General features: G+C 30.7%; 2 protein-coding genes across 3 annotated transcripts in view; both read right to left on the reverse strand.

Moving 5' to 3' along the window:
• LOC129320444 (uncharacterized) overlaps window positions 1-21498 on the reverse strand; it is a 24503-nt gene extending 3005 nt beyond the window's left edge. The window contains exons 1-8 of one of the 2 annotated variants that reach the window (XM_054965904.1): window positions 21036-21498; window positions 18341-20855; window positions 17362-17427; window positions 17032-17160; window positions 16513-16563; window positions 16275-16415; window positions 15002-16133; window positions 14204-14800 (exon numbers count right to left, since the gene is read on the reverse strand). In XM_054965904.1, the coding sequence (XP_054821879.1) occupies window positions 15117-16133; window positions 16275-16415; window positions 16513-16563; window positions 17032-17160; window positions 17362-17427; window positions 18341-20260 (3324 nt within the window). In that variant the 5' untranslated portion in view covers window positions 20261-20855; window positions 21036-21498 and the 3' untranslated portion in view covers window positions 14204-14800; window positions 15002-15116. Of the gene's footprint in view, window positions 1-14203; window positions 14801-15001; window positions 16134-16274; window positions 16416-16512; window positions 16564-17031; window positions 17161-17361; window positions 17428-18340; window positions 20856-21035 lie in introns of those variants that run through there. The other variant, XM_054965905.1, reaches the window with a different exon arrangement.
• LOC129320446 (heat shock factor protein HSF30-like) lies at window positions 4795-7447 on the reverse strand. Its single transcript, XM_054965906.1, has 3 exons — window positions 6777-7447; window positions 5478-6319; window positions 4795-5231 (listed from the first exon to the last, which is right to left on the reverse strand). Exons 1-2 carry the CDS (start codon window positions 7275-7277, stop codon window positions 5495-5497), a joined length of 1326 nt encoding a protein of 441 aa, XP_054821881.1. The 5' UTR covers window positions 7278-7447; the 3' UTR covers window positions 4795-5231; window positions 5478-5494.
• Window positions 21499-21709: the final 211 nt, after the last annotated feature.

Below are 21709 nucleotides of genomic sequence, written 5' to 3' on the forward strand. Positions count from 1 at the left end.
AAACTGATCTTGGAAGTATCTAATCTTTCAAGGACTAAATAGGTTTCTATGCGATATCTGAACTATGTCGATAGTTGTATTGACAGAGTTCAATTACATTATACAGTATATTCAGTCAATCTCTCTTAGTGGACAAGAATTATTGTTCTTGTAGTGTATCATAATCTTGGTGCTTTTTGATTGCGCAGTTGAGTTAGGGAAGCGATTCTTTCCTCGGTGTTCGGAGTTCTGAACAAGATCATGGATACTAATAACCTGTCACAGATTGCATACATGGGTAACGACACTCCAGAAGAAAGACAAGCCAAGAGAAGAAGATATATGCAGCTGCAAGAAGTTCTGAGTAAGGCTTTCAATGAGGACAAGCAAGCAGAGTTTGATAAATCTGCAGTCTCATCATCATCTTCTTCAGCATCAATAGGAATGGTTGGGAGGAACCCCATGAATGAACTTGACTCAACATTAGATGTGTGTTTGAATCGAGAAAAATGAAACTTCAAAAGGGAAACGAATCAAAGAAGGTTTACATTTAGATTCAAATCAAGAGAAATTAAAGGTTCAATTTTATTTATTTTTTTTGTTTTAAATCAGTCTCCTTCTCCTTCTCCTTCTCCTTCATTCTTCTTGGTTCAACATAACCTTACGTGATGCTAGAATTCATCTTTTTGTTATATATAAAAAGAAAAAATTCGTCTTTTTGTTGTTGCATCATGCTAATAAATAATTGAGAGTTCAAATATTAACTATTATATATATAAAAATAAAAAAAAATTTTAATCCTTTAAGTTTATTTTAGTTATTAATTGATATTTTGAGTTTAATTTATATTAATATAGTCTCTTAAATTTGTCTCAATTTGATTTTTATTTTGTTCAAAGAAAAGGTAGCATTGTTAAATCTACTAAAATGGATAATGAAATATAATTATAACTATGTAAATTACAAAAAAAAATACTCCCTTCATTAAAAAATATAAGGTATTTTAATTAAATTTTACTCCTCAATAATATAGTTAATTGTTTTTAAACTAACTCTATTTTTTTACATTTATTTTTATTAAATGCTCTATAATAAATATAAAGTCATTATCAATAGGAGTATTTAAAAAAAAAGAAATTATTATACCTTAAAAGATTAAAAATGTTTTATATTTTTTATCATCCAACTCCTTAAAAATGTCGTACATTTTTGAACGGAGGGAGCAATTATTTAGACAGAGAAAAATAAAATAATTTTTAAAAAAGAATAAAATGTAATGCAATGAATTATATTGATAAAAATTAAATTGATTTGAGGATTAATGTTCTTATTTAATTACATATACGTGTTAAGTTATTAATATACTTGACACATTAAATTAATTTAAAAATTAATTTGTGTTTTAAAACTTAAAAAATTAATATGATAATTTAAAAAAATAAAAAAAATTAAATCAATAAAAATTAAACTTAAGAGATCAATTTAATAATTATGATAAATTTAAAAAATTAAAAGTTTTACATATAACGACTTATTTATATAGGGTCAAACGTTTATCTCATTTTTTTTTTGGGAGAGAAATTATCTATGAGATCTACTTCTTGTGCTAAAAAATAATTTTAATTTGGACAATTAGATCATAAAAAAAAAAAGAAACTATATCAAATTCTCGATATAATATTTTTCATTAACAATTTTTAAATTTAAGATCTACTATGCTCAACCGACATGCGATACAGTGAATGAGAGAAGAGTGCTTGAAATTGAAAGGAACAAAGAGATAGAGAGCTTCCGGATGAAATGAATCTAATCTAATTTCCTAGTTACTTTTATGAGTTTATCTTTCTAATCTCTTTTGGAATAAAAGCATTATTCAATGCTCTCTGCAGTGATCATGCTTTTATTTCATTTTTTTCCTTAATTTTTTTTTTTAGTGTTTGACGGTGAAACCTTTAAATATTGGGACATAATGTCATGATTAGACGTATAATTATGGAAAAGCACTGAAACGAATCAGACAAAACCCAAAATCAGGTGAGTGTTACTATATCGGCTGAATATGACTTTGGCTTCATCTCATTTCTAACTATTCTTTGTTAACATTTGGTAAACTTAATCTCGTCTCTTTAATTATTCTTTGTTAATCATAATACTTTTTTTTTTTTTATAAGGAAGATTTGAGTCTAAGCTTTTATCTCTCTTGTGAATTGAGCTGACTACAAGTTGTCAAATTACCCCCAACTTGTACTGCTTTTACTTTATTTCAGTGAATTCCTTCTGGCAAAAAAAAAAAAAGTTAGTATTATCTCTTGGTTATTTATTTATTTTTAAATAAAAAACATGATAAAATACAGGGACGTATCCAGCATGGAGGGGGCAATTGTCCTTACCAAAAAAAGCAAAAATTGCATTTGATTTTTAGTTAAGATTACACTTGCCTTCTCTAAAATTATAATTGCCCCCTTAAAAACTCAATTACCCCATGCTCTCGTTAAAATTATCAAGTATACATACTTAAGTATTCTTTACTCTTATATTTATTATAAAAATAAATTTACGATACAAATGAAGCTAATACTCCTTTGTTTCAAATTATAGAATACTTTTAAAGAAGTTTTTATGTCTCAAAATATAATATATTTTAGATAAATTAACGTTTCATTAAATGAGTCAATTTTAATATTATCTTTTCTCTCTCTATAATTAATTTTTGTCACTTCTGTTTTCAATATATTAAATGATGGGTATTTTTGAAAGTTTATATTTTTGTTTTGAAAAAAGGTTGTTAAGTGTATTTAATATATTTATTGATAATCTTATAATTTGAGATAGAGTATATATTTTTAAACTTTTCATATAATTTATTTATATATTGCTTTTATTAATATTTAAAATTATGTTTTCTTTAAAAATATCAAAATTTACATTTAGCTTAAATATTGCCTCTGCCAAATTTTTTCCGGTTCCGCCAGTGTAAAATATTTTTATTAATTAGGCAACCCATTCCTTCATGAATTCTGTTCATATTCAACATTTCTATGCATTACTCGAAACTTATGTGTTATTTATGTGTTTGATCATATGCAATAAAAAAATATCTATAATAAATTTAAGAAGCGGTAGTTTTATTGTAATAATTAATAACTGCTTCAGGACAAGGTCTATAAGTCCAAATTCGTGTAAATGTCTCAAAAAAAAATGTTTAAAAAGTTAGCTTGGTTCAATTAATTAAAAGAATTGAATCAACTTATCATAATATTTCAAGTTTGAATTTTAAAATATGTAATCAGATTAAAAAAAATATGTTTAAGATATTTTTAAGTTACTTGTGAAGCCATTGTTACTAACAATAACCTGACATGATGGGAATTCATGATAGTTTGGGCAAGTTGTAATAATTTCACCAAATTTTTTAGAATATCAACTAAAGAAGTTCTAAGTTTAAAATTGAGAATGCAGCAATATCCATAGTAAAATTTTCAACTCCAAAAAAAATTAATTTAAATTAATTCAGATTAATTTGGATCTCATTAAAGTCCTCTGAACTTAAGCGCTGTCGCCAGTTCTAACCCGGGTGAATACCATGTGCTATGGGGGGGAAAAGCAAGTCAGGCGAATAAAAAAAGAGGAGAGAAATGGCATAAAGATTTGGTGTCGAACACGTGGCAAGACAATAGACGCAAAATGAAGGAGAGGTTGTTGTGATGTTTGATGTATGGTGTCCTTATCAACATTTGGATTGCAATGAGGTGTTCGAAGCTGGGAAACAGATGAAGAGTACCACTTTAAGATAATGGTATTGGGGTCCCTTCATCCTCTTCCTTTCCCCAAGTGGCCTCATTTCTAATTGCTTTTAGGTCTCCTTAGTCCCCCTCTGGGACCCACTTTATGATAAGTGTCACTCTTCTTTCACATTTTCTTTTCCAAAAATAATTGATCGACCCATTTTTCATTTATCTATTTACATGATCATAGGGTTAAACAAAATTCAAATATTATTAGATCGGGATAACTCTCAAAGCAGTGTTTTTTTGTATTCGTACTCAAATCATGTCGCCAATATATTTTTTATTTCTTTCATTTCATACGATAGTGTATTTTCCAAACGGTTAACTTATATTTTGTGTGTATACTCCCTACCATCTTATTTATAAAAGACTTTTTAAAAATTAATTTTTTATTTAAAATATAAAACACTTTATAATAATTAAATTACTTTTTTTAATTTACCACTTCCTAATTAATGTGAAAATATGTAATATGTTTGTATTATTATTTAAAAATTAAGAATAAAAATAAAATTACCTCTCACTTTTAAATGTTGTAATAAAAATTAAAAGTGTATTATAATAAAAAACACAATAAATGCTGGCTGACATACTGCAACTATCAATAAAATAAATAGTTTAAATAATTAACATAAATAAAGAAAACATGTAATTTAAAATATGTTATGTTTATTAAGTCTTATCATTATCTTATAAGTCATTGTTGTGTTATAAAAATTATTTAATGATTAACATATTAACAATTTGATATCTTCTGTTAAAAAAAGAAAACCTACAATAGGCTAAGTAATGTCACGTCTTTTACTAAATAATTTTGAAGTCAAGAATGGCATATATATATATATATATATATATGAAGACTAAACTCAATTTGAAATGAATTATATTCGTGACTTTAAAATAATTTTTCCTTTCATAATTTTTACAGAGATTGGCGAGAAATAAGCGGATAGAAATCTGTAGTATAAAGCTTAACTAAGAAATGTAACTTGATGAAATTTCTATGATGATGTGAAACACTTCAGAATTTAAACCAGAATCATATATCCATAATATTTAAAGAAGTGAATCAAAATAAACAAAGCAGAAGCAGCACACAAGCCATAAACCTAAGTGATAGTGATATCATATTACAATAAGTTGTGTGGTAACAAAAGGTTCAGTTTTGAGAACTGGCTGATACAGGACTTTGTACAAAAAAAGGAAAAACCAAAATTTACCATCACAGTAGGGAACTATGAAAATTAACATGTGAAAGATGTAAGAGGAACATAAGAAAATATTCACATTTGGATCCAGCCAAAAGAAGAAACACGCAGTTTCTTTCTATATCATGTACACTGGTGAGAACAACCTGGGTTCTCTGTTTTCAAGTTAGACCTGAAGAGCCTAAATACAATTTGTTCATCGTCATTGCTGTTGCAGCAGAAGCATCTATGTGAAGGGTGGACTCACTCTTGCAACCTGAAAATGCACGCAAGCAATGCCAACAATGAGAAAAAATTTTGTAATTATGAATCATTACTTGCTAGCTTAATCTTCTTGAGTTCACGTAGAGCCTTCTGTTCAAGTGGTAGATCAATTCATGTTTAAAATTATTTCAAAACAGTATATATCCATACTTTAAGCTCAAATAAAACACAAAATATTATGTATTAAAGATGGTATTAAAAGTATCCATAGGCTATCACTTAATGATTTACACTTTACCTTTTCATGGGAATCGATCACATACAACCAGTTTGCCCCACCAATCCACCTGCGGATCCAGCCCAATCAGCTGGTTTGCTGATCAAATCCACCAATTCAAGATAGATATTTGAATCATTCACATCAAGCCCTTCATCAACAACAAAGTTCTCTTCCATCAGTTTTTCGGACACCATACAGCAGGCTGCAGACGATGCTTGGGTAGCGCTTGCCCTTGAATTATCGGTACTTAATCCCTGTATAGAACTGCATAGTTCATCTTTCAGAGGAAAAGGGGCTGCAGGCTGCGTTCTGCTATTGTTTACTGTTTCAGACAAGAGTCCATTGAGCTCTGATTGCAATGAAGCCAAGTCCTTATAACCTTGTCTATAATCAACATCAGGAATGGTGTCCATGGTCTTAGGGAGGCCGACAGGGCAATGGGTTCCAAGCAATCTGGGTCTCTTACCGATCTCACCCCCACTGAGCTCTCTTTTACGCTTTACCTTCTCGATTAACTGCTGAACCAATGTTGGTCTTCTGGCCATTTTGGTCAGGAAATAAATCATCTGGCACTGCTTCAACTCAGCAGACCGAACTCGTTCTTGAACGTCCACAAGCTGAACCCGTGAAGTCTCTTGTTGCTGTCTCAGCTTCAGAATTTCAACTTTCAGTATGTTCTGATCCTTCCTCAGTCTCTCAACTTCAGCCTCCAGGCCAGGTTTCATGGAAGTCAATGCTCCTCCTTGCTGCAGTTTGTTATACTTGCTTCTTCTCCTGATGTTCTTTAGCAAATGCTTCTTTCCACCCTGAAATCCTTCGTTCGCAAACTCCCAACGATCTGAATCAATCTTCCGAAATCCCTGTACTCGCATGACAGTTTAATGACTAGACAGCACCAGGATTCATCAAGAAAAATGCCGTAAAGTTTAATTAGTAAAACAATATATAAAGTGACCATGTGTTATTGATGGTAAACTTTAAACCAAGACAGAAAAAAATATAGAAAATAAACATGAGCAGTAAATTTAACATCTGCAACAAAAAATTTAGCACACATAATTACTTTTTCTTCCCAAAAATTTATACGAAGTTCAAGGAGAACAAAATCTCGAGTTTTGTGGATCACGTAGTACAATAATCATCCATAGAAAAATACACGCATGAAACCCAAAGAATTTTTGTGTAGAAAGAACCTTCGCACAAAAGAGACATTACAGAAGTTACGACCATGGGCACAGAAAGTATTCTCCTAGCTTCAACTGGAGAGCAAGAAATATTTGAACTATTGAACAAGAGAAACTAGGTTGTATGACTCACGTATGTATTAAGCTGGCGAATAAAGCTCGAGAAATTGCTATGTTTGAAGTACTTAGGGAGAAGAATTTTGGAAAATTCGTGGGAATCCCAAACGATGAAGCTATCACGAGCTTTACTCCAGGATACAATCGGGTCAGTCATCGGGTCCTCCACCATCTCGAAAGTCTTCTTGAGGAACGGCGGCGGGCCAAGCTCGTGCAACCCTTCCATCGGTTTCGGCAAGTCGATCGGCGACGAGTACGACGATCCATTAACTCCAACACCGCCATCGACATCATCCACCTCTTCACCCGGTTCCTCTAACTTGACGTGAACCGGTTCAATAAACCCCTCACCCGTCACTTGCGAGCTCTTCCTTCCCGAATCGTCACTGAAAACGCCGTCGAGTAGTTCACCTTCAACATCACAGTACCCATCAGAGTTCGAATGACTAGTGTCCTCATCGGACACCGTTACTGGCTCTGATTTGACTCGAGCTACTCCTCCCATAACTTCGTTCATTAAAACTGTAGAACTGAATTCTGACCGGCCGCCGCCGCCGATTCCACCGGACCCGCCTTGAGCAACCACCAATTTGTCACTGCTTTATGCACAAAATTGGGTCTCCGTAGTGCCAGTGTTAAGAGGTAGAGAGACAGAGTGAAAGAAAAATGGCTGAACCGTTCTGGGAAAAAGTGGAGAGTAATAGGCTAAGTACTTTTCTACATTAACCCTTTTATAAGTGAGGAATAATTAAATGATTTTTATATTAGAATTTAAATACTTTATTTAAAAAAATATTCTTCAATCTTTTTTTACTGAATTCTTCAACATGTTGTTTAAGCTATCAAATTGTTTTCATACTTTTTCATTTATAATTTAAGAAAAATAAAATCATTGATGTCATAATTTTATTAAATTTTATTTTTACTTATTCTAATTTTTTTATATTTTTAATTTTGATAATTTCAATAAACTTGGATAATATTTATTTCTCGAATCCTTAAATATGTCAAATTACAAGTATTATAAAAATTAAAATTACTAAAACAAATTATAGGGAATAAAATTTTTTTGATAAAATTATAAAAATTAATAATTATGTTTTTCTAATAACTTATTTAAACTTATTAATCTGTGTTAAATAAATAAGCCCACTTGAGTAAAAGAGATTTAAAGAGAACATCATCGCAAAAAGAAAATTTTCATCTAGTTGAATTTAGATTGAAATATTATAAGTGAAAAAAAATATATTATGAGAGTTTTGTTTTGTTTTGTTTTTGGTGGGTTAAGCTTTTAAATATTAAAATATTAAATTCAAAAAATATTTAAAGTTATTGAATTAACTTCCATTGAGCCAAGAAAAATGAGTTACAATTTTTTTATATTTTATCAAAATTTATAAACTTCCTATATTTCAAAAATTAATTAATTAATTAAAAAGTGGGTTGGGCTGGACCAAGAAGGGGACCAGCTAATCCAAGTTTTAGTGAAAAAAAGGAAAAGAAAAAGAATTGGACATCTCCGTGAGTGTCCTTTTATGGAAATTGAGTAAATAGCCACGTGTCCTTGGTTTTGCCGTATGTTGCACTACAGGGGGCCTATGCTGTCCTGTCCTCATTTAGCCAGCCATCTTCTCCGAATTTAGTCAAATCATTTTTATATTAAATTGAAGACTGCGAATATATCAATGTCGGTAGTATTTTGGGTATGTTTGATCTAAATCCGAGCGTGGTTTGGGAGCTCAAACTGAGGTTTGGATCTTGAATCTGAGATTAGATGTTTTAATCTTGTTTGAGGAAAAAAATGATGGGAAATGACTTTTAATTTAAAATTGAGGTTACAAAAAAACCTAATTTTTTTTAACTTTTTTCTTTATTTATCAAAATAACTTGTGTCAAAAAATATCCAAACACAAATTTAAAAAATATATCAAAATATAAATCACCTTATGGTGATAATTCTTATCTTAATTTAATTTTCAAACTTCAATTTTATAAATTTTAATTCACACACAACTTTTGAATTGTTGTGTCTAGCTAACTTTCAATCCACTGAAAATCCAAAGGATAATTAAATATTCTCTTCATTTAAAAATATAAAATATTTTTAACTTAATCTTACCTCTCAATAAATAGTTATTTATTTTTAAATTAATTTTATTTTTTATATATATTTCTATAAAAAATTTTATAATAAATATAAAATTATTATCAATAAGGGCACTTTTAAAAAAAATGTAATGATTACACCTCAAAAAACTAACAATACCTTACATTTTTGAACATTCAACTCTTTAAAATATTTTTTAACAGAGAGAGTATATTGGTTGAAAAAAGAAAAGTGGTATAACCTTACCAAACTAGTCACCGAGGAAATGATATAATTTAATTAAAGTATATAAAATTATATATGTTTGATTTATGAAAAATATAATTTTTGAACAAAAAATTAATTTTCAAGTAAAATAGAACATTGATCCATGAAATTTTATTGATTCATTTTAAAAAAAAAAAAAAAATATAAAAAAATTACTTCCTCTAACTCAAATTATAAAACACTTTTAAAAAAGATTTAAGAATCCAAAATTATAAGACCTTTTAATAAAAGTAAAGTTTCATTAATGATATTTTTATAATATTTTTTTAACATTCTCTATCTTTAATATTATTTTATAAATAAATTATTAAATGAAAGTAGAGTTAGGCCATTAAGGCAAGAGAGCCTGTGGCCTAATCAAAAACTTACTTAATGTTTGGGCCTATCGGAGCGGCCCGAATACCCAAATAAAGAATAAATTTTTAAAAATATATAAAATATAATAAATATTAAGTAATTTTTAAATTTTTATATTAAAATACTATATATTTGAGTGTATTATTATAGTTATTTTTTAAAAATAATTAAAAAATAGTCATATTTTCATATTTTTATCAAGATAATATTTAAAATATATTTTAATATTGATTTTTATCTTTTAAGATCCAATTTTTTAAAAAAAAGTTTTGAGTCCTATACATCATTTGTGTATAAAAAATTATTTTATATTTTTTATAAATTTGGATAATTAATTTTAAAGTAAAAATAAAATTTAGGCATGTATGAATTTTTAACTCTACTACTAGATAAACATAATAAATAAAATAATAATATTAAATAATTACTTGGTTATTGCTTATGCTAGATTTGGTTAAAAATTAAGAATAATTAGAGTAAAAATTTCTCATGTGTACGGGTTAAGCAATATAAAAAGTTAAAGAAAATAATTTTAAAAAATTAATATTTCAATTTATATTAAAATAAATAAATCTAATTTAAAGAGTTAGAAAGTCTTAGATTTATAATACATATTAACACTAATTTAAGATTTATGCCTCATTTAACTTCCCATATTCTTTTCTAAAATTCTCGTACCCTAATAAACTATTTTTAAGCCTCAAATCACTTCTAGTATCACAATTTCATCCTTCTATATTCTAAAATTCGTCCAAAAATAAATTAAAAATTTTAGAATTATCCTGAAGCCTCAAATCACCTTTCTATAACCTCAAAAATATCTATTCATACTTAAATAAATATTTAATAATCAGAGGTTCATCCCTACATCTCAGATTCAACATAAATTCAACCCTATAGATCTAGAGTTTAACTCAAAAATTTCTTAAACATGAGTTTCAATCTCAAAAAATATTTTATAATATTTATTATACCTCTAAGAACTTCAACTTATATTTTTAATCTATCATATCATCAGATTAACTATCCTATAAAAAAAATCCTAATCAAAATATTTTTCTATTCTACAAAATAATCATATCACTAGAAAGCTAATACTATTTAGAAAATAACTATAAAATTAATTTTGCAATTAAATAATTTTTTAAATGCTAATCTAAATAGGAAAGTTGGAGCATACCTGAAGAAAAAGAAAATAATCTCCCCTTACGAGAAAACGCCGAGCAACGTGAGAGGAAGAGAGAAAAATGATATAAAATAAGATTGTGGGTCTCACAATTATATAAAAAACTATAATTTTAAATTTAATTATTCAAACATTTAGGCCATTACTTACAATTTTTACAAATTACATCTTAGGCCATTTGTTATAATTTTCACAAATTGTAAAAATTTTTCTTTTGGCTTCCTTTGCAATGCGCCTCCTCGTTTTATACATGAGAAGGTGCCTTTCCTTCCCACATCTAATTGATGTGGGACTAAACTTCCTCTCCTTTTTTTTTTACTTTCTTTTTCTTTTTTTTTAACTCACACAAAAAAAAATAATATTTATATATTCTAAATCTTAAAAATTATATCTTACCTAAACATTTCTTATGAAATTTTAAACCTAAGTTTTTAATTCATAATTAAATACTTAACCATAATATTATTTCTAAATAACCTCAAATAATATAAATTTCTATTATTATCATTTTTTTATCCTCAAAACCTAAATTCCACAATTTCTTTATTATATAAAAATCAGGATGTTACACATAATATAACAAAATAATAATAGAGTTATTTAAGTATAAAGTTGATAAGTTATTTTTTATTTTATTCTTTTAAAGTTAAAATAATATTTTATGTTTAATAGAATTATTTAAAAATTAAAATTGATTTAAAAATAAAGAAAAAATATTTTTAAATGGGTATTCGAGCTGGCCCGAATAAGCTCAAAACTCGAAGACGTTAGGGCCGAGCTTGGTTATATGGATTTTTTAGAAGGGGTAAGATACTTCAAACCCAGTTCAAATTAATCCAACCTGAATTGAGCCTAACTCGAATAAGTCCGGTTCACCTGAATTATCAGCTCTAGTTTTTTATCAAAAGAAAACCCTTACTTATAGTTTATATAATTTATTATTTGGTTTTTATTTATATCTTTTGGTTGAAAATTTATTGATACTCCACATCATCGTTAATATTTGTATATCATTCCAACAAATAAAGAAGGAAAATAATTTATGAATAATAATTTTGATCTCCCTTCATCAAATCAAATTGATTTTTTTATTAGAATTCTTTAATATATAATTTTCTTTTATATACGCAAGGAGAACTAGAACCTGTTAGTACCAGGCCTTTAATTTATAATTTCATAACTCAAAAAGTTATAAAATGATATTAGAGTAGATTTTTTTTTGTTTTTGTGAAATAAAAACAATGACCTTGCCAATAACTTTAATTTAAGCCTCAAAACTTTTTTACATAACCTGAATAAAAAATATTTTTATAAATTTTTATTTTTTAAAAAAATAAAAATTATAAAATATATTTAATAAATTTTATTGATATATACAATTTTAAAAATATCTTAAAGATACTCTTTTCATTTTAAATTATAAAATATTTTTTATAAAAATAAAATTTATAAGATACTTTTAAAAAAAATTTATTGTCTCAAAGAATATAAAATATTTTAAAAAAGTTAAAGTTTTATTAAATAAATTTATTTTAATATTATATTTTTTTATTTAATATTAATTAAGTGTAAATTTAAAGCCAAAAAAAATATTTTTAAAAATTTATATTTTTAATTTTAAAAAAAAATTATTAAATATATTTAATAAAATTTATTAACATGTGAGATTTTATTTAAAATTGTTTTTTAATTTGTAAGGTAATATTTTATTCTGAGGAGAGAGAAGAAAGAAATCATTAAAAAAAAAAAAAGAGTGGGGCTATGAAGGCTGGGCGGGAACAGTGGAAGCGGTAACCGGCGGAGGCAAGATGATTGTCGGTAAGAACCTGCATGGACACCACGTGTCGGCTTCACAATCCCTAACCTCCTCACTCCATTAATTCCCCCCTGTCGTTTTTTATCTGATGGGACATGAACCTTCTTTCACTTGCCTCCTCCACCTCTCACATCCTTCTGCGCATTGCCGCTTCTTTTGGACAATGACACTTTTCAGATTAGATAAGATTTAGATTAGATAATAAAAATCTTAATCTTGTTTAACAAGTCCTCCATCCGTTAAGTATTTTCAATGAGTTAATTGATTATTCCACGAGGGGCGTGAAACCAGCACGTGATTAGCATTGGCTGATTTATTTTTGTTTATCTTTTTTGCTTTCGTGTTTGGTTTGCTTTTGTACTTGAGGACCCTTTGTTGTGTTGCGTTTCACACTGGCTTAATACATATGCAGTTTCGCCAAAAACCAAAAACCTTAAATCTTATTAATTCTATTTAAAATTTTAACAAATTTATAATTTTATTTCTATTAAATAAGCATGTTTTAAAAATAAAATACTTTAATATTTAATAATCTTTTCAACATTTAATATAGGCAAAAAAATAAATATAGACACAAAAATAATAAAAGTGCTGTATAAATAGAATTAAAAATGAACAATCTCTCATACCTCTACCTTATAAATAAGACTGGTAAAGTCTCTTTAAAAGTATGCACTCTTTTCATGTTTATTGTTGTTTAATAGGATATTTTAATTAGCAAATTTTATTAATTATAACTTTTAATTAAGGATATTTAAAAAATTATTAATTGCACCTTAAAAAACTTAAAATGCTATATTTTTTTGACATGATATTTCAAAAATACATTATAATATTGAATGAAAGGAGTAATTAGATAGATTGGAACAAATCACATGATTAAGGTGGAAATAAAAATTTGATGAGGCAGGTCAATTGTGTGAAAGGATTGAAGTTGGATTCTCTCTATTGAGGGAATCCTCCATTGTCCCTCCACTAAGGGCAAATGAAAACAAATTAAATTTGAATGAATCAGATTTAATATTTGTTAAAATAAAAATAAAATTTTTAATAACTGGGATAGTTTGGACAGTCTATATTTGATATATATGATTCAAACTTAATATTGAACATTTATAAAAATTATAAAAAAATTTAAAAATTTTTATATTTTTTATTTTAATAAATATAAAAAAAAGTCAAAGAGAGGGACTGTGAAGATTCTCTCAGAGGAGGACCTGACTCCCAAGGGATTCATGTGCCAAATTGATTTGGCTAGTTGTCCCGTTGCTAAATTGAATAATACCCCAAAAAAATATTTGAAGAGCTTAGCATTAGCAAGAATGAGAAACTAAAAAATATGATTATTGATATTAATTCAACGAATGAGATCCTAAAAAATAATGTTTCTGACGTATGAATAGAATGTTATTTTGAAAAAAACATTTTTCTATAGATTTCACAATTTTCTATCAGTAGATTAAGAGCTTAATATAAAAGAAAAATATTCTCTACATTCATATAAACTGAAACTTGAGATCTTATACTAAAATGATCATGATTCCTTTTATTAGTACCATTGTCTGCTTGTTAAAACTATTTAGTATTCTAATACAACTAACCAACCCAAACTCCAGTTGAATCAAACTCAAAATAGCATATCTTCCGTTAAAAAAAGAAAAAAAAATCTAAAAATGATATATAAAACCGTCAAAATAAGAGTTTTGCTCATTTACTAGATGTCAACTCAAGATTTTATTTTTCTTTTTTTGGAATGTGAAAAAGATTCCATTAACCAAAAATGCTGTACAAAGAGGAGCTGGCTGCACAAAAGAAAAGCATAAACCAGCCACAAAATATACAAGACAGACTCGGGCTAAGCCACAAGATGTAAACTCGTATACAGGAAAAATAATAATCTGCAGTTAACACTAAGCCAATTAATCCATTTTATTCCTAGAATAAAAGTACTGTGCTTTGCCTTTATCGGTTTCCAGATTCGTGGCAATTTTTTTGAAATGCGAGAATATCTCAGTCAGCTTCACTGGATCATTGCCATCCCTTTCAACTCATTTCACAAACTTCTTTTGACATAAACGCAGTGTCTCTCAAATGCGCCATTTTCGCATAATCGAATATATTGCGGATGGTTTCACCTTCTCTTCATCAACCTATATCCATTTTCAAATTGCCTTCATTGTGCCCTCATTATCACCACCTCGTTCAGAATCTGTACTTCTTTTTTTTTCCATCTATTTCCATTCATCTCATGTTTGAAGAGTGGAGGTAATTGCTCATCAAATTTGTCGTCACAAGGATCTGCGAGCCCTACAATAATGGCATAAAGCACAATCACAGGGGAATCACTGCATTGAATTTTAAAATGGTTAAATTTTTACTGAGGATTTTACTGTCAAGACCAAGCAACTGGAATCATGTTCAAGGCAACGGTCTTCCTATTAATTATCAGATGTTAAACGCTTAAACGAAAAGGAATTAATACTAGTACAAAAATGTGCAAGATGTTACCTGCAATACAGCTGCAAGAAAATATTACAGGGGAAGACAGCACTCAACAACCTTCAGATTATCTTCCGCTCAACTCAAAGGGGCTGTAATTCCCCATGCGCTAGGTGGCTTGCAATCATAAACTACCTGACATTTTTGGATGTATGAACTGCTGTACATCCTTGTTCATCTCTAATTTCACAGCTGATGCACCAACAGGGAATTTTAGCTTAATATTGGACTCGTGCTCTGCTGCAAATGATAGAGTTGATAACAGTGCCCTTTGGGCCGAGTTAAGTACGTGCTTATGATGCCCAGATGCTAGGCGTTCTGATGATTGGCCTGAAAGCAATGGAGAAGTTGGAAGCATGGATGAGGTAACGGTTGAGGTCTGAGGAGTATATGCCTTTGCTCCCTTTTGCACTGATCTACTAAGACTGTGATCCTGATGAGAGGTTGAGCTAAATTGCACATCACTGCCATAATGATCTATAGAAGCTTTTCCTCGAAAATCCAAATTCATTCCCTCAGCTATACATTGATTTTGCTTTAAAATCTCATTTGAGCGCAGAGCAGTCTGCAGCATACTTTGCTTTGTCCCACTGCCAACTTTACCGCAATCATCCTTCTCCAGAGATGCATGATCAGGCGTACCTAAATTTTCTTTGTGAGACAACCTGATACCATTTTCCTTATCCAAAAAGGAGCAAACAGTACTTTTGAAACTGGAAACACGACCTTTTCCAAATGAAAGGAAGTTAATTCCCTTAGGTGCCACCACTGGCGTTTTCTCAGGATTCTCCGAGTTTAAAGCTGCACCAGATGCACTTTGGCCAGTAAGGTTCCCAATTTGAACAGAACTTTCCTTGTTTGGTGTTACCATCCCTTGTTTTGGAGACGATGATTTTGAAACATTGATGAAACTAATCCCTTTAGGGGGCACTGTCCGTAGTTTCTTTACAGTGTCTGCCACCTCTTTTTCTGAATTGATGTGACATTGAATGCCTTTTGAATCAGAGATCTGTTTGAACTGGGAACCACTGCTGCTGCTGATGTTCGGTGACTTGCTCAATTTTGTATTTCCTCCTAGTTTAGGCTTCAACTCAGGCTTGCCATCATTTGAAGATGTAACAACATCTTGCTTAGTTGGTATCTGTATTTTAGATTCCATTTCAGTTAGATTATCATGAATGCATATATTGTTCAAACAACTTGATCGATGCAAATTCTTCATTAGATAATCACATCACATGTTACTACATCATTTACAAGCCATGTAAAATTATTGTGATACCTGGTGTGAAAACATACAAGCATTTCCTCTGCTGCAAGAACCTCTTGTCACAACATTGCTACAAGGATACTTGGAGAGGTCATGATCAAATGGACAATGATCACCTTTCATGCAAGAGTGACGAGCAAAATGACAGCATGGCTGCAATTTCAATAAAAATTCAGGTTTTCTAAATTTACAAAGTCTAATTAATTGCTCCCATTACATATCACTGAACTAACTACTAAGAAGTAAATACCGTTGATTTCGTCAGGGGCACTATGTCATGTGAGAACTTGCACTTGTCACCCTGTCAAATTGGTTTTTTTATCGGAGATGGTAAGCAAAGGAAGTTAGAGTCATTAGATACTTAACAATGTACTATCAACATAGGATCCATTTAAAACTCACGCAAATAATGATCAGGATGGGATGGTTTTGAACATTAAGCTGAAGATATTTCAAAGAGTTTAGGGGTAATGCATCGCATCTCATGTTATGCTCGAGAATATAAATACTGAAATTGAAGATCCTCTACATGACTTCAGTCAAGTGTTTTCAGGAAATTTTCATGTACAATAGACATTACGCATGAGATGCCACTATATTTTGTTCTTCCCATAAATAGAATGCCTTCAGCCTTAAAGTAGTCTTTCATGTATAAGAGATAACAAACAACCAATTGCACATCTAGGTGAAAATGTCATAAGAATTCAGTATAGATGCATTCCTTCACTTTTGCAAGATAATTATTATGTGATTGAGTCATATGAACAACCTCGTGGCACCTTCCCTGCATATAATGGCGGCAATATGTGATAGTTTTTGGTTTCTGTACTGGCTGCAACTTCAACCTTTTAACACCAAGTTTTCTGTTCTTTTCTGCCCTCTTCTTTCTTTTCTTTTCCTACATAATGAAATTAATCAAATGAAAGACCAATCACATATTGGAAACATACAGACTTATGGATTATTCTATAAACGATCTTAATAGTGATTTCAAAAGCAACGGAAATGGAATTAACTAATTTTTAAAATCCATATCACAACTTAAAATGATAGCTCGACATCAATAAATAAAACTAACTAAAAAACAATTTAAGAATACCTTCTTTTTAGCCTTCCTTTCCTCAGTAACAGGACCACGTTTTTTCTTACAACTGATGCCGGCTTTCTGTTGCAAGTGATCAGCCAAAGTGGTCATACAACCAAACAACAAAAACAAATCCAGCACAATTTACTATAAGCTAGTCTGCATCATTCAACACTTTAATGGAAAAGAGTACAAAATTTCTACAAATGACAGTGCATCATGGAGTGGTAACTCAGCATGGGCACATCCAGTTCTTATAAATTAATAAAAGGAGAATGACAGTTAGATGTCAGAACACTAAATTAATAACAGTTAAGTTCCCAACAATTTTTTTTTTCAAAAATAAGTTGAAAAAATTGATTCAAATAATTACATATCCAAGAGTTTCAATTGCAAATAAGCATTTAAACATCAAATGTAATTCTTACATTGTAACAGGAATTTCTGCTTATAACTGCTTGAATTGATTTTTACAATTAATTTTGTAGAAAATGTTGTCGGAGACTTAACTATAATTAATTCACTCCTTTGAAACCTCACTCTCATTCTCCCATTAATAAATGAAACTATTGTTCGCAAAGAAAATTCATGTACCTAATTCTAATGCCTTTTCCAAAACCTTACAAGCTGCATACAGTTTATAAAAGCAGGGGAACTGACGAAAAGACTAATAAGCTTTGAGAATTTAACATATTTAAAATAAAAAAAAGTAAGGAAAACATGCATAAACATATAGATGAACACCCATATATATAACACTAAAGAAGGTAGTATCAGCTCAAAACAAGCCTATGCCATCTTATTTCACAAAACTAAACACAACAACAGAAAGGAAGATCATCAAGCAGTTAAAACATTCCATGCAGGAAAAGACAACTATAAAAACTAAAATAAAACAAAGGCTAATATTTAAATGTTTAAGAGTAAAGTTAACATGAGAAAATAAAAATGTTTTATTGCACAATTCACTGAGTAATGCGAGTGAAAATCAGACCTTTACTGCAGATGTGTCTTGATGATCTTCAGTGGCTTCTTCCAAAACAACTTTAGGCAAGACTTTTTTGTTAGAAAAAGTTGGTGGCAAGCCAACAACCCCTTTAATTCCACGGTCTTCACTTTTTCCAATCACCACAGAACCATGCTCCACTAAATCTCTATAATCAATAATTTCCCGAGACATTCCAAGATCAACTCCATTTGGAAAATAATTTTTATCACTTTTCCTAGGTTCCATAAGTCCACTGTTACAAGCATCTTGAGTTGATTTGTATTCTTTTTCTTTTTCTTCTTTCTGTTTATTAAAAGGAAATACTATATTTTCAATATGTTTGGGCTTTTGTACATAATGTTTTCTCTGTTCTATCAACAAAGAATCTACAGAAGATACATCAATTGAATTCTCATCCATTCTAAAGTCACCTGAAATTTCTCCCTCTTCAATGTCTTCTTCCTTATCTGGATGATCGGAAAATGTTGCATCATTTGCACAAGTTATTTTGTCTGGCTGCTTTTCTTCATGCTGCATTATATGTTTAGCATCCAAAATATCAATGTCCATTGATGACATCTCTTCACTGTCTCCGCCCAAGTTCAATGTTTCACCATTCATACCCTGATTTGCAGACAAGTGAATTGCTTCAGGGACCTTTCTACCTGATGGGTCCAAGCCCAACTGGCCCAAACCCCTCTTCTTACTCTTCCTTACATATGTCTTAGTGAGCTTGGACGCATCACTACTATTATGTTCTTCCTCCTCAAGTTCATCCTTTTCAATATCAAGAAGAGAAACAACTGCAGCACAGGCAGGTCTCCCCAATTCCATTTCATTTTGTTGTCTTTTAGGCTTTCTTTTTAAAATCAATAGTTCGCTATCCATACCCTGATCTACAGGAAGTTGCATTGCTTCAGGAGCCTTTTGACCATGTTGTTCTTCCTTCTCAAACTCACCTTCTTTGGTAGTATGAAGAGAAACAGTTACAGCACAGACTGGCTTCGCCGAGTCCATTTCCTCTTGTTGTTTCTCATGCTTTAGATTTGCATTTGATGCTTTATTATTCATACCCACAAAAGAAAATTGCATTACCTCAGGAACCTTTTGACCATGTTCTTCCTTCTCAAAATCAACCTCGTTGGTAGTAGGGAGAGAAACCATTGCAGCACCAACTGGTTTCACTGAGCCTAATTCCTTTTGTTGTTTATTATGCTTTATATGTGAATTTGATGTGTCATTATTCATATCCTGATCTACGGGAAATTGCATTGATTCATGAACCTTTTGACCCTGTTGTTCATCCTTCTTAAACTCCCCCTCTTCAGTATTAGGAAGAGAAATAATTGCAGCCGAAACAGGTTTCAACACTGCCATTTCCTTTTGTTGTCTATTGAGCTTTATACTTGAAATCAATGCTTCACTATTCATAGCCTGATCTACCGAAACATGCATTGCTTCAGAAGCCTTTTGACTGTGTTGTTCTTCCTTCTCAAACTCACCCTCTTCAGAAGTAGGAAGAGAAATCGTTGCAGCACAAACTGGTATTGCTGAGTCTATTTCCCTTTTTTGTTTCTCATCCTCTATACTTGAATTTGATTCTTTATTATTCGTACCCTGATCAACCAAAAATTGCATAGCCTCGGGTACATTTTGACCATGTTGTTCTTTCTTCTCAAAGTTACCCTCCTCAGTAGCAGGAAGAGAAACAACTGTAGCAGAAACAGGTCTCACCAATTCCATTTCCTTTTGTATTCTCTCAAGTTCAATACTCAAATTCAACGGTTCACTATTTTCCATACCATCATCTAGAGAAAGGTGTGTTCCTACATGAATCTTTTGACCAAGTTCTTCCTTCTCAAACTCACCTTCTTCAATAATAGGAGGAGAAACCATTGCAGCGCAAAGTGGTTTCACCAATTCCATTTCTTTTGGTGTCCCTCATGCTTTGTACTTGACGTACCAATTATGGGCATCGAGGTTTCTTTCTTTGCAGACGTTGAAATGTTAGCAATTAAAGATGCATCAAAGCCTTCAGAGATATTTTGATTAAATTCTCCTTCTGTATATAACTCACTTTCAGTTCCAGACATGTTGATATTGAATCCTCTAAATTCAACGTACTCTACTTGGTAATCCATCAAATCATCGTCACTGCTTCCATTCTGGTTTTCACCTAATCCCAAGTTCAAGGGAGTCAAGCCATTGTCAACAAGGTTTTCAGTTCCTTTCACTGTCTGATTTAACTCTTCTATTTTCTTCCGTTCCTTATTCAAATCATTAGTTTCCATAGGCAGGGCCTCACCATTCTCTCTTTCACAAATCATCACATCCTGCCTTCCAGAAGAGCCTACATTTTCCTCTACAACCACCGTAAACTCCCTACCATCAGAGCTCTCATGAACCTGTATTTCTTCATCGGATGCAGGATGCTTGAGATTCATAAGATCAGTAGCAGAGAATTGCAGGTTCTCAGGCTCCTTTTCCTGGCATTCTTGCCGCAATATATCGGTGCCATTGTCTTAAAACAGGCGAAGAGAGAGAATTGCATGAGAAATGTGCGGTTAAATTGACACGAACAGCCAGCCCATAAGTAAAGCTTAAACATCAGGTTCTAGAGTAACATAATTACTTGAGTTCAAATAAGAAAACCGATAAACAATCAAAAATAAAAAAGCAAGAGTCATTGATTTTCATTTACCATGATTTTTTAGCCCTTGAGAAGCAGCATGAATTCCATTGGTGCCACGTAGACAGCACTCGCTGCTGCAGTGGGACAGGATACGAACCAGGGTATGGAAAGTTCCACTCTTCAAATGTGATCGACGGTAACGAGGAAAACCTAGAATTTCTGAGGGTGTTGAAGTTTCCAACTGAGCTTCCTCCATCGCAATCAAAACAGTTGAAAAATCACGGAACTTCGATCATAAAAAGCTTCCCCTTTTCCATCGTCAAAAAGGAAGGCCTCTCACTTTTAGGCGCCAACTGCCTCTAACTACGATGGTCCATGGAGGAGGAGAAGATCGGAAGAGAGGCTGGCAGGCAGCGTTCTGCTCGGCGGCGAAGCTCAAAGTCGAGGGAGAAGAAGAACCAAGAGAGCGGTGAAGCGAGAAGTACAGGAGCGCTGCCAATCAATGACCGAGCCTCAGATGGGTTTGCCCTGAAATTTTCTTTTCTGGTTTTTTTTTTTAAATATATATATATCGGAGCCCTTATACGAGTATCCGAGTCCGACTACCAAAAATAATTATATCATCTGAGAATTAATATCAGTAAATCTAAAAATTTTAAAGGATGAATTGCATTTTTGTAAATAATGAAATTGAGTAAATAAATATTATTGATTATATTATATTATAAATTTTAAGATTTTAT

Source organism: Prosopis cineraria, unplaced genomic scaffold (assembly GCF_029017545.1).
Source record: "Prosopis cineraria cultivar Desert tree isolate PC_DT_omini unplaced genomic scaffold, ASM2901754v1 PC9, whole genome shotgun sequence".
Classification (NCBI taxonomy): Eukaryota; Viridiplantae; Streptophyta; class Magnoliopsida; order Fabales; family Fabaceae; genus Prosopis; species Prosopis cineraria.

Bases quoted from the DNA above. Each gene is read 5' to 3' on its own strand.
- LOC129320446 (XM_054965906.1), bottom strand. From the start codon at position 7,277: ATGAACGAAGTTATGGGAGGAGTAGCTCGAGTCAAATCAGAGCCAGTA. The intron at 6,320-6,776 runs GTGAGTCATACA...ATGCGAGTACAG, and splicing joins TTCGCCAGCTTAATACATAC to GGATTTCGGAAGATTGATTC.